This window comes from Bombus flavifrons, chromosome 3 (genome assembly GCF_040668555.2).
Source record: "Bombus flavifrons isolate JBK064 chromosome 3, iyBomFlav1_principal, whole genome shotgun sequence".
NCBI lineage: Eukaryota > Metazoa > Arthropoda > Insecta > Hymenoptera > Apidae > Bombus > Bombus flavifrons.
Genome location: NC_138444.1, coordinates 13,259,265 through 13,275,665, shown reverse-complemented (window position 1 = coordinate 13,275,665; position 16,401 = coordinate 13,259,265). Strand labels below are relative to the sequence as shown.

General features: G+C 39.7%; 1 protein-coding gene across 1 annotated transcript in view; it reads right to left on the bottom strand.

The window, feature by feature from the left end:
* The window catches only part of stet (stem cell tumor), a 498,916-nt gene that overhangs the window by 479,758 nt on the left and 2,757 nt on the right, over window positions 1–16,401 (bottom strand). Inside the window, exons 2-4 of the mRNA XM_069132627.1 lie at window positions 15,582–15,823; window positions 15,164–15,187; window positions 14,926–15,090 (exon numbers count right to left, since the gene is read on the bottom strand). Of these exons, the coding sequence (XP_068988728.1) occupies window positions 14,926–15,090; window positions 15,164–15,187; window positions 15,582–15,761 (369 nt within the window). The 5' untranslated portion in view covers window positions 15,762–15,823. The remainder of the gene's footprint in view (window positions 1–14,925; window positions 15,091–15,163; window positions 15,188–15,581; window positions 15,824–16,401) is intronic.

Below are 16,401 nucleotides of genomic sequence, written 5' to 3'. Positions count from 1 at the left end.
CTTGTTTCGATTTTTGTTCCATTTTTTCTTTCTTTTTTTTTTTAATAAATCGTTTACATGGTCCTCTTGCACGATAACTTACTACCTGACGGTATATCAGTGAATTGACAAGTTTCGAGTTGTACATTATAGATTGGTATTGCTGGAACAGTTTCGAAACATCGTGCAATTTCATGTAAAGTCTAGTCTTAAACGACAGTCAGCTAATCTGTACTTTGTAAAATTCGCTGGTAGAAGTCCATTTATTCGTTGAATTATAACACGTAAGGATTACCAAGCAAATAACAGCCTGTTTACGGGTAAAAGCTCCATATGTTCCCTAACGTTAGTGCCGGACGTGGAGTTATAAATAAATTCGAATAAACAATCCAATTTGTGTTTTGTAAAATTCGCTGGTGAAACTCAATTCATTCGTTGAATTATAACACGTAAAGAGCATCGAACGAATAACAGCCTGTTTACGAATAAACGCTCCATACGTTCTCCAACGTTAATGCCGAACACTCCGACGTTATAAATAAATTCCAACAAAGAGTCCAGCAGATGTTACGTGTTCGGCTAACTGTATCGCCAGATTACGATATTACTCGTTCAACACTCAACAATGACGAACATCTATCAACTAATCTATCAAATATCACCTAAACCAAGTTATCGAGCGTAGCATCCAAAGAGCCTGGAAAGATGCGAAATAAACAGCTCCAGTAGCCGTAAATCCCGCAAGATACCTGACAGGTACAGGTACTCTCGCGCCTCCGTACGTCTTAATACACACGGTGGGACGAAGAAAGCGAGAAAGAGAAGGAGAGGGACGATAGTGCGCGCGTGTATATGGATTTCAGATTCCCTGCAGCGTCGAATCCTGGCTAATCCTGAAAAGCGTGCAACGAGCACGCACGGCATTCTGGCAATTCTCACGATTTCCTCGTCACCCTTAGGTCAACCGAAGCCCTCGTGCTTATACACATCCATCGGTTCCACCCTCGATCGTGTCCACGTTCACGTAGTCCTAACCCTCGATGCTCTATAGCTCAGGTGCACTATTCTCTCTCTCTCTCTCTCTCCCTCTCCCACCCTTTCTCCTTTCATGGTTCTACGTGTTTCTGCTAGCGGCAGCTTTATCCAGAGCGGCCGTAAGGAGCCCACAAACGACCAAAAACGACTGTAGGTAGAGATCCTTCGTGTCCCTGCCACGCAACCCCATGAATGGTCGAGCAATTTCTGACCTCGACTTGGTTCTGTCTTTTTTCTCCTTACGCTGCTCCATTCAACGAACCGTTATAAACATAAATTTACAAACTAACCTCCGCAAATGCGATTGTCCTACCGCTACACCGGGTTTCGTCCGACACACCTATAAACCTATAATGGTCGATTCGTGATTCGGAATAAGTTAAACTGATTTGCCAGTCTAAAGAAGAAACCCCAAGTTGCTATACAGCTACTTTAACAAGGCGACAAACCAGCCCACCTCATGGTCAGGCACAATGCCTGCTGCTGGTGCCTCTACTGTCCCTCGATCACCGCCCCTAAATCTTTCCTGTAACGACAATCAAATTCCATCATCTTGGAACTTTAGGTACGCAAGAGCAAGAGGTTTCGTGTGTAAGAAAGTTTCTTTCGGTGGGTTTGAGAGAAAGTCTTCTACGTTTGATTGTACGGTATTTTCACGTATTTGTTCTCTTTGTGCTTTCGTGTCGCTTCGATTTTTACATTTTTGGTGGTCGACATAAATTTCTATTGAAACTTCGTTTCTTTACCTCCGCGCAAATATATATTTGTAGGAACATCGGTTTGTGAGATAGAACCGCCCATAGTATACAACGATCCTGTAATTGCTTCGAGCAGTGCGTTACGTATTATTACGTAAACCGTATAAATAATCTTCACAGATGATAAATATTAAATATATTAAACAGAAGCATGTACGTTTCGTGCGTATAAGTATTAACCGAACGAACCATACTCGTTAGTACTTTCAACGAGATGTGCTAACAGTTATGCGCTTCGATCGTTCGATTGTTACATCGTTACTGCCGTGCGGACCAATTTAGTTTACAACACGAATACGTACACACGTGCAATGAAATAATTCCAAAATACAAATTCGAAGCTGTAAATACCTGTAAACGAAGTTTCAGTCGATTTAAACATCGTTGACAATTTTACGAGCCGAACAGATGCCGATATACCATAAATGATGACAACAGGTAACGAAAACCTAATGAAACGCATGAAACGCGGTACAAATGACGTCTGTTACAGAATTGGACATTTTTCTGCGAACGAAGAAAATGCAAGAATCGTAATGGTCTCGTTGAAAATACAATTCGATAAAACGCGGTGTACGTGAGCGTGCATTTCGACGCGTTTTCCCTCCAAGATATTAAAAAACGGAATTTATTTGAAACGTTGACACCGGTTCGCGTGACACAGTAGATTCTTTTTTCCTTTTTCTTATTTCCTTTTTTTCCCCTAAAAACGTAGGGTATTAAACGAACAGATTTTTTACGCCGAAATTAACGAGATGCTTTTTGAGATTCTACAACTGTTTTGTACCTTTTCTTCTTATACGTAGAAAGTTATAGAAAAGAAAATTATACAAAACATGTAGAAAAGAGTACAGCGTGATATATAAGATATTTTTAATCCTTGTAATTTAATGTTCTTTTTCTCTTTTAAATAAATTATAATAAATGATAGTAAATAAGAGCAAATTTTGTAATACAATGCATCTATTATAGGTACACATTATATATGACCAACTAAACGCGCCTGTTAATTTTCGACGTTATTAAAAAGTCACGTTCCATATTCATTTTTTCTAAAGAACTCTCGATCTTACCACGGATTATACATTTCCCAGTACAACACAGTTAACGTTAGTGTTAAACGACGTTTTCGTCGTATCGTTTGACGAAATGCAGGCGTTGCTTCTGCTGAATAATTTAGGCAAACGATAACGAAAAATACGACCTGTATCGTTGAAGACAATTTCAGAAAATTATAAAACGTGACTCGTAAAACTCGTTACTAATAAAATATTTAAGAAAATCATAGGATACTATCCGTATTATTAATAGAATAAGAAGATGTTTAACAAAATTATAAGCATATTATATTACCATCATTTCGTCTGTAAATTTTCAGGCCAGTGTTTCATTCTCGATAATGCAAGGTTATCGTTTAATTCGATATAAAAGCGTTACACGTGAACGAAATTCAATCGAGGAATCGTGTAGATCGTATATAAAAGGAGGGAAACGCAAGAAAGATTAAAAGACTACAAATAGAGCGTGTCACTTGAGTGGAAGAATTATCGACTAGCCGTCGAGGATGCTGGGCTTCCATCTCGAGGTTATAAAGGAGGCCAACGAGTAGTCGGTAAGAGGGCGTAAATAGAGACACCAAACGAGGGGAGAATAGGAAAGTGGTAGCTATGGGCCGTGCCCTCCTCATCGTGAAGTTTAACGACGGTAGGCGTGGTAGAAACGAGCCGCCTTTGTCCTCCACGCCGGACCAAATTATGTCGAGCGGGCCCAAAATCACCCCATAATTGGCAAGCTGTTTGTTTTGTCACAGACCGCGCCGACAACAGATGGCCCTGTTCGGTCTTGCTTCACAGCCCTTATTACGATTTCCTATTAACGGTTCACCGGACAAAATCGATTTCACCGTGATATCCAAGTACATTGCGAGCCAAGGAGCAGCGTTACACGCCAACGCATTTCGCGATCCCCTGAAATAAGGCGGAACACGAGCGAAAGACGAATTTGCGATTGGGATTTCTAGAGTTTTACACGTCCATATACTTTAAGTATTTCTCATGTTAGGTAGTGTTTGTTGAGAATTGTGGATCTTAATTGCCGAAATAAAAGTAAAGGAACACTAAGGTTACACTTAGAATTCATATTAAAATAGTTTTAGATTTATCTAATAAAGGATTTCCAGGATCTTCGTCGATATACATTTGCACGCGTCTCAGCGCTCTCTTTGTCTCGCCATCTTCCATACCACACTACCAACGGAACAGTTACATTCGTCTGTTTATCGAGACGCCGCGCACACACATACTTCCACACACTCATATTCACATACGTGTATCACTACTACGCGGCCAATCTAGCCTAGCACACAAAATTATACATATCTCAATAGAGTTTACGGATCATCTTACGACAACTTCTCACGCTTTTCGTGATTCGTTCAACAGCTGATAATATCTAGCGTGTTGGTATTCGATAGCTGGTAATCAGATCGCCGCTGTTAATGGATTTATGGAAAACTTGAAAGGTGTAAGAATGCACAGAAGATGCATATAATATATCAAATTATGTAACATATCGGTTCTATTGATTAAAATATCAATTTGTCTGCGTGTAGCAATCTAATTTTAGATATATTTAGATATGGTACGTGAAGATAGCTACGTAGTGGCGTTAGTTGCCAGTTTATTTGTATATTCTGTTGCTAAAATTTGGTTGCATATTAAGTTGCTAAAGGCGCATGAATTCAGTTTGCATGAGTACGATGATCTGACGAATGTTAACGCGTGACGTACGTAGTCGAGAGGATGTGCGGATCATTGAATGGCGAAGACAACGATAAATTTCAATTTTAAAGCAATTGACGAAAGAGGAAATTTTATACGAGTCAAATTTAACTATGTATTATGTACATTATACCGCAATGGTAATCGAACACCTGTGGAATTGCGAAACAGAAGCGATTCTAAGGTCAGGTGTAAATATAACGTGGAAAAAAATGAAAATCGCTGGAGGATCTCTCACAGCCTTCGCCAGTGGGCGACACTGTACAGCCCTCGAAGTTTGTAGCAACCACCCATCAGGTGGCAGCACCTGTCGATCCGCTCGACCCGATTGATTAAAAACTGACAAACTTATTTTTATATTACACATTTTTGGAATTAGCGACGTACGAAAGAGATATACAAAATACCAAAGATACAAATCGATTTCATCAAGTTATGCTCTATATAAATCATTTTCAGTACAAGACACAATGCTCCCAATTAATTTATCCATCATAGTGCACTTAAAACCAAAATTGTTTCTGCTAGTAAATCTAAGTTTAACCAACTACACATTAAGTACCAATATTAGTTGCAAGTTAAAAATTAGACATTAGTCGAAATTTCGTATTAAGAAGATGAAACAAATTTTTGGATAAACTAATTAAATATCCTTACTCGAGGCTATACATTCCTTCGAGCTTTATCACGAGAAGATAGATTTTATTGAAAAAGAATGAAATTAGCTTTCGAATCTTCCAAATCACATGTCTACGAAGGAAATACATACGTTAGACAACCTTCGTGTACAATTTTTTATTCGACATATAATTTGTAACGATTAACGCTATATAAAGCGGATTTCTCTTTGTACGTGTGAAGATATTAATTTTATTTTGTACAATTATAAAAAAAGAGATTCAATATCCCTCGATATCCTTATAGGAAATGAGAAGAGCGTTCGACAGGTTAAATTACTTCAATGTGTTATTCGATATAACGTATCTAGCCTCTGACAGCAAGTTCCAGGAGCGAAATAGGTGAAAAGGAGTCGACGAACGACGGGTATCGATCTTGGAAAAGGTGGAGCAACAAGAATTATTGAACGATACACCCAACTGTAATTAAGCAAGCGTCCTGTCTACCTTGTACAATCTACCTTGACGAGGACTGTGTCACAGGATCGTGAGACCGAGATAATATTCCAACGACGTCTCGTCCTGCCGGCTCTTCTACGTTATTTAGTTGCCTCACAAATAACTCGGCGATGCGCATATGACGCGTGTAAATTGTAAAAGAAAAAAAAAAAAAAGAACGTAACTATCGCCCGAAGCGAGAACTGAAACGATAAAATAAAGACGAAACACGATTTCACGGGATTTTATTAATTTTCATCCGACAAGATGAAAACTATGGTAAAACGTGAAAAATATTAATCGATGTTCGTGATATTACGTATGTAAAGTATAATATCCAGTAACGTAGTTTCATTAACTTTTTGCTGAGAATTTGCAAGTAACTTGATATTATAGTAATAGTTTAAAGGCACCGAATATTTCAAAGCTTCGCTACTTGAATTTATTATACGAATACGCAATTGCAACGAGTCCTAGCGCCTGTAATTTATGCATATAAATTGCAACCAACGATTTACTACGCGAGATTGGTCGTCAAATTAATTTTAAAGAAATACCGCGATAAATACCGCCGGCTAATAATTGGAAGATAACGCGAGAAATCCTACACCCTAATAAAGTCTCTCCTTAAAATTATTTTACCTTAAACTCATCCTTGTAAAATTTCCTTCTTATCTCCACCATTTCCAACCATTTCCAAACAATTTGCAGATTATATTTCAATCTAACACTTTATCGTACTTTTTAGCAATTTATCTTGTATGACACGGTAACCATCAAAGACACCGCTAACAGATAAAACCATTTAACTGTAGGACGGCTAATCCTAACGAAACAAAATTGATGACCATTCCTATAAACAAGAAAAAACGGAGAGGTGGGGGAGGGGTGGAAAGGAAAAAGGAGTACAAGAACGAGGAGGAACGGCGAGAACGAAGAACGTTATCTTATCGAGTGGCTCTCGTCCCGAGAACTGGTATGCGACTCGGCAGATCGATGTTCTCTATCTTAAACGTTTCTACGATTGGGCATATTTTGTTTCGACTGTCCCCTAATTAGAAGTCGTCTGGACTTTTAAGTCAGGCCAAATGAAGTTCGAGCGAGGCCGATCGTGAGGTACGATAGGATGAAAACGAAGGAAACGTAACGATGACCAAGATACCTTTTTCTTAATTTCACGGTCCATTCGACCGCTAGAGAATACACGCGAGAGTCGAAGAACGCCTTCTTTCATCCTTTTTACAGGTTGCTTCAGAATGTTCGTGCCAAACTTTGCCAGCATTCGTTCCAACAAACACGAATAATTCTATTTGATTGCGTTGATTCTAGTTGATGGACACGATGGTGGTGGAACGATTAAAATAACATTCTCTTCAGTTTCGCTACGCTCCTCTGTTATTCCTTTCGATTCTATCGTACGTGCTATTAACTCTTCCGTCGTATTCGTCATTTGGTTCGGAATTTTACCTCGGATTTTAAACGATCTTTTCCGTCTTCTGCGTCTAAATCATTTCTTTCTTCAACGAGATCAGAGAATTCTGGAAACCGGCGTACGATCGTTGATTCATCGCGCGTGTCTGTAATCCTATAGTGGCTCTTACGATTTCTTAAAAATCATTCTTAAAAATTTCTGCATCGTAGTCTCAGGTATATAAACAGAAAATTCCAATCGAACAATCGCTCGCTTGAATATCGATTCGACCGGTTATCTTCTCAGTCGTCGTCATAAAATCAGAAGGTGTTGTAATATTTAAACGTACTGATAAAAAGTCTAACAACTCGAAAATTAGTGACATTTTCGCTTGGTTTCACGGGTGCTACATGCTCCTTTGGCATCGAGTTTCTGGAAGAACCTGTACACGCGCTGGAGTCGCCTGAAAGTCTGGGTGGTGCGACCACCGGATCCTCGTGAAAAACAGAGACGAGGCGACGAGTCAATGACCATGAAATTTTCGATCCACATAGATAGCATCGTGTATTTAAAAATGCTTTTAACAGAACTCCGTCAGCCGATTGTCCCTAATAGGGGAACCTTGTCCTTGCCTCCGCTTGGCGTGGTTCACGTTCGCTAACCGGCTATATACGAAACTAACCGGACAATTAGTTAGCCGATCGTGACAAATGTACGGGCTGGAAATCGTAAAGTTTCAAGACTTTCGCTCGACTCGCGGGCCAACGAAATATCACTGCAACTTTGCCTCGCCCCGGTAAATAACTTGCGACGACGTATTTAGTGGGCCGCTTTGATATTCGTTCGCGAGAACACGGAAATTGCGTACAACAGAGGATTTTCACTTGCAAATTTCTTTAAGAATTCGTTAACTAGTTCTACCCGGCTATAGCCGACTTTAAATTTCCATTCTCGGCCGAAAAGTAGATTTTCCCGCGCAATTATGAAACGAGCAAATCTCTCGAAACTGCAATGCACGTGATCTGTTCCTCTCGTTTCGTATAACATGCCATTGGTCGACGATTTTATATGTTACAAGCGTAACAGGCAAACGTGTCTTACATAGGAGAATAAGAATAGATTAATAAATCATTTAGAAATATCAGGGAATGTCCGAAACTTCGAAATGGAGTTGATCACAACGGTGTCTCGTTACCTGAATATTTCACACCTGGTTTTAATTATTCCACTTTATTCTTGAACCAAGCTACAGAGTAGATCAGTAAATATTGCTTAAAAATGAACTTCTAGCTATTTTTCTCGCCACTAAAATACATAATTTCAGACAAAGTAGCAGAAGTAGAACTCCATTTATTCGAACTTGGGAGACAGAAAGCCTATATACAGTGGCGGATAGAAGAAAGTTTCAAATTGATACACTATGAATCTCGGTAAATCGTGTGCTATAAGTTCTTGATCATATCGGCGACAGTCGTCTATTCTGTGTTTTATATTATTTTTATTCGTTGATCTTATCAGACATAAATTCACATTGTAAAATTATATTGTCCATTTACGCTTCGTATTTTACAAACTTTATTTTGTCCGCCACTGTACATAATCGAAGCTCTATTACCTATTTACGTAATAGAAACTCACATCCGGATAAGCGAACTGAAATGGCAAAATTTAATCGGACAGATTCATCGTTAATTAACATCCACCCTTGTTTTCCAATGAGGCGTTCCATTTTAACAGTATGAAATTTTCGTAGTCGTACGAAACGATACGTAGTTTAATATACCTGGACACTAATGATACTAATTAACCAGCGCATATACCTTTATGCAAACGCCTGTGAATCCTGTGCCAATGTTTTTTGCGCAACCACCGTAAATCTGCTTCTAGCGCTCGTTAAATATCCAACGACGCTTAAATACTCGTATCCGAAAAGCGACAAAACCTAAAGGCAAACACGGAACCGAAACCGCGCTCGAAACCTAACATCTAAACAGCATAAACATTATCATGGTTAAATAACGGAGGAGCGTGGCACGAATCGACCAGTCAATCCGTAGCCGCGCAAACACCAAGCAAACACGTGGACGGAGCGACGTTGAAATTTTCATGGAGCTGTGTGCAGCCGTGTTCTAGACGTGACGGCGCGGCGGCCGACGACGCGTTACGAAAATCAACGGCTCGTTAATAATAGCCCCGGCTGTGTCATGCCCAGGCAACAGACAAAGGCTCATAAATGAGGCAAAAGTATTCACAGTTTAAATCAGCGGTGGATAGAGCACGGCATTGGGCGATGTAGGGCCTCGCGCGAGCACGAGTCAAGTCGGATGTGTATACGAGGAATCGAGATATACAAGGCTGCAACAGAAGAGATGAGAGAAGAAGAGAAGAAAAGGGAAAAGAAGAGACGAGAAGAAGAAAGAGGAGAATAGCGGAGCCTGAAAGGGATCGGGGCGCGCCTGAGAATGGAGATTTAAGGGTCCGACATGGGTGTGGGTGGCTGCAGGGTTTCTGCCGATGGCGTCGTCCTCATCGTTGTCGCCGCATCGTTACATTCGCCGCCAACGTGACGCCCCTGCGCTTGTTCGAACGGGGCCCCCCTCGCGTATATACGGCCCTTCTACGTGGCATTTACATTATTCGGCCCCGACTCGAATCTAATATTATGAATCACGCGCCCTGTCCGAGCCGTGCATAATGGGGTCGTAGGTCGGCACCGCCTCGCGCGGAATTCTTCTACGCTCTGTTGTTCTCTTCGGAGGAACAGCAATGGAACAAAGGGTTCCAGACCCTTTTCAAGCGGATGAATTTTCATAATGGATAATAACACTGTTGCTTAGTTACACTTAATAACGTCGCGGACCGGACGTTTCGAGCACGGCGACGGGAAATTCGCCGCGGAATGCCGACGATCTCGCGTAACCGCACATGCAACGGATACACCGTGCAATTCTTTCGGTCTCGGAGGTCACGAGAGAAAATCCAGAAGCGGAGACACTTTTGAACTGTTAAATACGTGGCGTTGCTAATTGCCAACGTAGATATATTTTTTCACGTGGAAGCACGAGCTTCCTTTCCGACTTGCGTTAACATTCTCCCAAGGAAGGAACAAGTATCGTAAGCACGTAATATACTTTTCATAAATATTACACGTCTATCTGTATCCTTCCCTCTCCTTCCATTAACAAGTTACGATATAATCTTCTATTTAGTCGGATTACAAATTCTCGATCAAGCTGTAGAATCGAATACGAAATAGCGATAAGTGAAGAAAATATCGAGGTAGAAGGAGAGAAATTACTCGTTACGAATATAGTGGGAGATAAGGTTGGTGGAAATTTATAATTGTTATACGACAGCAAAATATCGAAGGATACACAGTACGCTGAAAAACGATGAATTCTAAGGCGACCAAGCGTAGATCAGAAGCTCGATTGCACAAGAACGATACTCGTACCAAGTATGATACTCGATCAAATTCTAAAGACAATCCATTTTCTAACTTTCTGTCTGTACAATCACACGCAAAGCGAAACTGCCAATACACAAACGAAATCGATCAAACCTAAAGCCATCTTTCGTCCATAAAACATCAACGATACGAAACAGCTGCCGCGTTAACGTACATGGAGGCGAGACTGTCTCAAAAACAGCGAATAACTCAATGAAAAAGTAAGAGAAGAAGTCGGGTAGCTTTGGTAAATAAGTTTCCCCGTGTGGAAGACCGACAGTAGAATGATTTATCGCGAAGATTTAGGAACAAGAGGGGGGTAACAGAGTGAAGGCTATAACGAGACGAAAGAGGCAAAAGTGGAGGCGAAAGGAGAGGAGAAAATTTTCTTAAATTGCACTTTGTAGCTCCTGAGAGACCTTACACAGGGATTTCGACGCCCACGGCGAGGGATAACGAGGCGAGCTCGGGGTCCTCCTCCACGTGGAGGTGAGACACACACCGGTAGGTCTTTCGTAGCAATGCACAAGGCCCACAGGGACATAATTGATATCTGGGAAGAGCAAAGGAGCAGAAGAACCGAACCTGGAGATGGCTGGAACGTGGCGGAGAGCAAGAGGAAAAAATTACCTTACGAAGAGGCGACCGACACGAAACGAAGAAGGACGGAGGACCACCGAGATCGTGTCCAGAATCGCCGACTTGCCGAAACTCTGGCAAAGGCCACCTGAGCGCCGACCACGTATGCCTTTCTCCTTTTATTTCTCTTTCCACACCGATTTTCGATCCTTTTCTTTAATGGCCGGTTCAGCACTACGCAAACATCGAGTGACCACCTTTGTCCGAGCTAATTGCTAATCGCAGGTCAGCCAGCGATCCTCCTTCGGGTCCCTTTGTCTCGCACGTTCTTACGTCTTTCTCCGATCGTGCACAAACATTCATGCGTTACTTCGATAAAATACGATAGTCGAATAGACGCACCCATGTCCCGTACAGTCGCTCAAAAGATACTCGGACACTTGTCGGGAACTTTCATATTATTTAAAATATTTTGGATGTTCATTATTAAGTTCATTAATAACACACGACTATCATGATTGTATTGATGTTTGGAATATATCTGAAAACGTATAATATAACATAATAGAAGCAACGCATTTGCTAAATGTCACTAAATGTCCCAGACAGTAGCCTCATTTTGATAATTAAAATTTCGAATAGATGTCGTTTCCAAGTTTCGCAAAAATTGTATAGACATTCTCCAACTCGGAAGCACTCTAAATCCGGACAAATTACGTTACAGCATAGCGTTAACATAAAATTAATTGAATGTTAAAATTTCATTATATATCGTTTATGCATTCCCCCTTATTAATTCGTAGAACACATCCTCTTTATCCATCCCTCTCTTTCATCGTGAAACCTTCTCGAAGAACTTTTCCGTGTCGATTAATCAACGAGATAAGAACGTCAAACAAATTGGACGATCCAAACGTTACGGTAGAGACTGTGTAAATCACGCGGTGGATACCTTGAAAACTCGAAACGTCGCAATAACTCGAACAATACGGAACCCCTTTGCCGCTTACGAACGTTGATATTAACGAAAAACGCGGAAACAAAGAACGCAACAGCAAATGGCGAAACAAGAACGGACAACGAGAAACGATAACAGATTGCGCGGTAATTGAAAAAGTACCGGGCGAAATTTTCAGGAAATACTGTCCCTATTCTTCTATTCTCATTGTCAGAGACTTACGTGGCGTAAAATATGTGCACCGTCAGTCGCACGACAAACAAGATTATCATGTTCGTTCGTGGTCGTGTGAAATAATAAGTATGCAAGCGTTATATAGTGCAACAAGAGGGAGAGAGGCGCATGCACGGAAATCCTGGTTACCGTCGTTCGATCCCCGGCGACCATAAATCATACTACCGTGTGGAGAATGCTTGCGATTCCGTGCTCTTGAATAATTGCGTCTACCTTTAACCACCTGCGGGTTCAATCCTATCATACTGTGTCGTCTCATCGAGGTAAAAGAATGGAATTCCTGGTATTCAACTATGGATAACAAACGCGAAGAAACCGAAAAGGTATAACCATACGCTTGCCACTGCATTTATCGTGAAAAGCGTCGTAACTACCATGCAAATAAATCTAGCCATTATGTGGAACTTATTAAGTTGTATGGTAAACGAAATGAAGGCATGATGCGGTATTTTGTCGAATAAAAATGACTGAATGGCTTGTTGATGATTGGTAGATTACTGGGAAGGTAAATTGCGTCATTTTTCTTTTGCCGATTTTATTACAGGTGGTGTGATAACAAAGTTTAGAGAATATATCTATTTCCAGCAAAATTGCTATGGTACGATTATTTACGAAAGAAGGAAATAATTTAAAGCGTCGATAACCATCTATTTGTAATGCATAGATATTTGTTATTCGGAAATATTCTTTCAGTACTGAAATTAAGTATCGAGACTATCGTTTTTGACAAAGGAAATAACTACAGAACACGTTGGACTTGAAAGGGATTTTGAGATTGAACAACAAATTCGACTATCTCAAAGGGCTTTTCTTCGAAAACGAAATCTTTTTACAGAAGAAAAACGTTTGTATACCGAAGAGTAGAAAAATTTCAAAGGCTTCTTCCCCTTTGCTGAAGATATTTGCAAAGCCCAGATTTATCGATAATCTTCAATCCGATACATAATACAACAGTAACCCAAGTAAACCAAAAAATTCAGACGGATGGATTAGTTTCCGACAAGGGAGATTTAATTCGTTTCAACAGCAACAAGATAAAATAGCTTATAAAATGTATCATCAATAGCGAATACATTTGCAATAACATTGTTTAGTGCGTATGATTATTATTAAAGTAAAGAACTATATGACTTCAACACTCTTTCATGTAAAAATAATTTTAATGGCTTTAGTCGGTATTTATTTTATCGATGGAATATTTTCATGTTAAAGCACAGTAAAAAGAAAAAAACATAGCAAACATGCACGTAGCGGAGTTACTTTGATAAATGGCAAAGTCAAAGGAAAATCGAGCAAAAAAAAAAGCAAAATAAAAAAATATTAAACATACCGGGGTTTGTCGATTTTTGTCAATTTTATCGAGGAAAATACACAACGAGGGTCGAGATAATTTTGGAGAGCACAGTATATAGGTACGATCTTTACGGAATGTCAATACCAGCATCAGTGTACGCGGTTTAGGATCCCTTTACGTGTCGTTTAACCTATGATTTGAATCACTTCGGTTCGTACACGGACAATTTTCTGCCACTCAACGTCAGATCTGCTTACCTCCGATGGAGATCGTCGAGAAAAAGGCGAGTAGGGGAAAACCGCCAAAAAGTTGTCAGCAAACTCGAACGCGAACAAAGAGCTGGCTGCCGTTGTATAGCGGTGCCTTTAAACGGCAAGATTATCATTCTTTCGATATTTATCTAGCAGTTTTTCGTCGCATTCTTCCTTCTTCTCCCACCATAAGATTTTCCCTTTTTCCTCAAACCACCTCTTCGCTCTCGTTCTAGTCCCACGGAGAACGAAATTCTAGGCCGTAGCCGCATTTTTCGGATTGACAAATAAAACGGACAATGAAAAGTTCCGAGGTTTGTTCGTCGAGCAGAATAAGTCTATTTAACCGCCGTAAACCTACCCCGCTTTTCGTTTCGTTTCGTTTCATTTCGTTTCGTTTCCCTCCTGTTCGTGCGAGTCGAGCTTCCAAGAAGCTTTAGATTCGCCCTCTTTTCAGAAAAACCGATAAAAATCTGACGCGTGTATTTGAATGTCGTCTTCGATTCGCTCTCTTAAACAGATTTCAACCGTACGGGATATCTTGATGAATTAGCTGCACGGTATAACGTACGTACTTGGAAAAAAACGGAAAAGATGTGCTTTGTATGGACTTTGACGGATTTGGAAGATTTGAAACAATAAGAAGACAACTCCGATATTCAAATTGTATTCATTGGTGGAAAAAGTAAGATATAGGAAAATTTGATATTCAAAAATACAAGAGTTTGTTACCACGACTACTAGTCGACTGTGATTCATTTATAACAAAAATAAAAGCTTCAAAATGTGATTTGATTTTGGGCTAGTTTTCTGTTAGTTTACTCAAATTACTGAAAAGTGATAAAATGTCTTCTTATTGCTTCAGCCTCTTCATTTGTCTCACGCGGTTGTTCACATGATTGCGATAGTTTAATATGAATTTCTTCTTTTAAACCTATATACGATTACGTGCATGTATGCTGTCGTTCAAAGAATAACAAGGCAATTCTGCTCCTCCTTCGGAAAACGTGTTATAATTTTAAACAAGCACGAATATTTTCTAACTATGTAATGTTTTATTGAAATCTGCTTGCATTCACTCACCACATTCACGAAGTCCTGGAACGTCACCGCTTGAACACGTGATTCCTTTGCTCTGATAAGGAGAATATGTCGTTTATTCGGTGGTATCTCAGCCTCCCATTCGGGACTTTTTAAAGCCGCTAAAAAATCCTCCACCGGTATCTCACCAAAACCCTCGGGATCAAACTAAGGGAAAAGATTTAATTACGTTAGAGATATCGATTAAGCTGATTTTTTGCTGATAGATACTTGAACGTACCTTATCGAACAGTATTCGCCATTTCTGTAACCAAAAAGAAAATAATATCAGAATACAATACTAAGATAACTAACTAATATGCATTGGTTAATATAATTACATTAAATATGATCGAGTGTTTTTTCTAAAATATCATTTTTTTATACCACTATAAAATACAGTATACATATATAATAATTAGACTGTGGATTGTTATGCAATTTCATATTTCTATGGACGTTGTTGCTAAGGAAATAAAATCTATATAGAGATTCTATCTACATGAAGATTTTTAATCGGTACTTTATTTCCCATATTTTGTATATCTATTTTTGCATATTATACAGGTTTGTACGCTTTTTCCAACAAGTTTCGCATAAATGCGTAAACATACACAGTCCAATAATAATAGTAACAATAAACGTATAAATTGCCGTACGTCGTTAAGAAGTTCCCGTCTATATTCGGATTCGTCGATATCGATTTCGGAAGCAAGATCGGTATGATCGGTAACATAGCCATCGTAGTGTGCGCTATTCGCCTCGCTACGTGCATATTCTTCCTCCTCCTCGACGGTACCGGCGATAGTCGGTATCGAAGCACCGCTTGCCAGTAGCATTACCACGCGTGGCACGAGGTCACCGGATAAATCTCCTCATTCCACCCTCTTTCGTCCGTTTCCTGAAACCCAACCATATTATTGCATTTCTACCGGTACAAATGCATTCCTACACATAAATTTTTACCAATTTCTATGATGGTATCCTTAACAGTAACATTGAAATAATATGAAGTTAAAAAACGATGATCAATAGCCGCTACTTTTTCAATATTTTAGACGAATTAGAACTTAAATAAGCCATGTCGTAATACTTGATACGAGTGTTTGATATATCTTATAATTATTAATAATTATTTGGATTAATTAGGTTGTAGTATCAACTTGTTGAGATAATTATACGATGAGTATTGATTGTTCTTATACTATTCTACACATGCTTAAAACGTTGTCCTTGGAATTATCTGTACAGATACGCAACGAACTATGCACTATAATTCCGCTCGCGCGACGGTACCGTTTCCATGGCAATGCATCGTCGATAGGTCTGGCTACACACTACCTATCTGCTGTATCTTGCTATTGTCCACCAAGTGCATTCAAGGTTATCGTTTCTAATTAAATGAAGCTTTCTTATCTCGCCTTATACTACGAGAAAAGCTGAATTTCGCATTTAAAGAAGTGAGAAGTTCCATGTTTT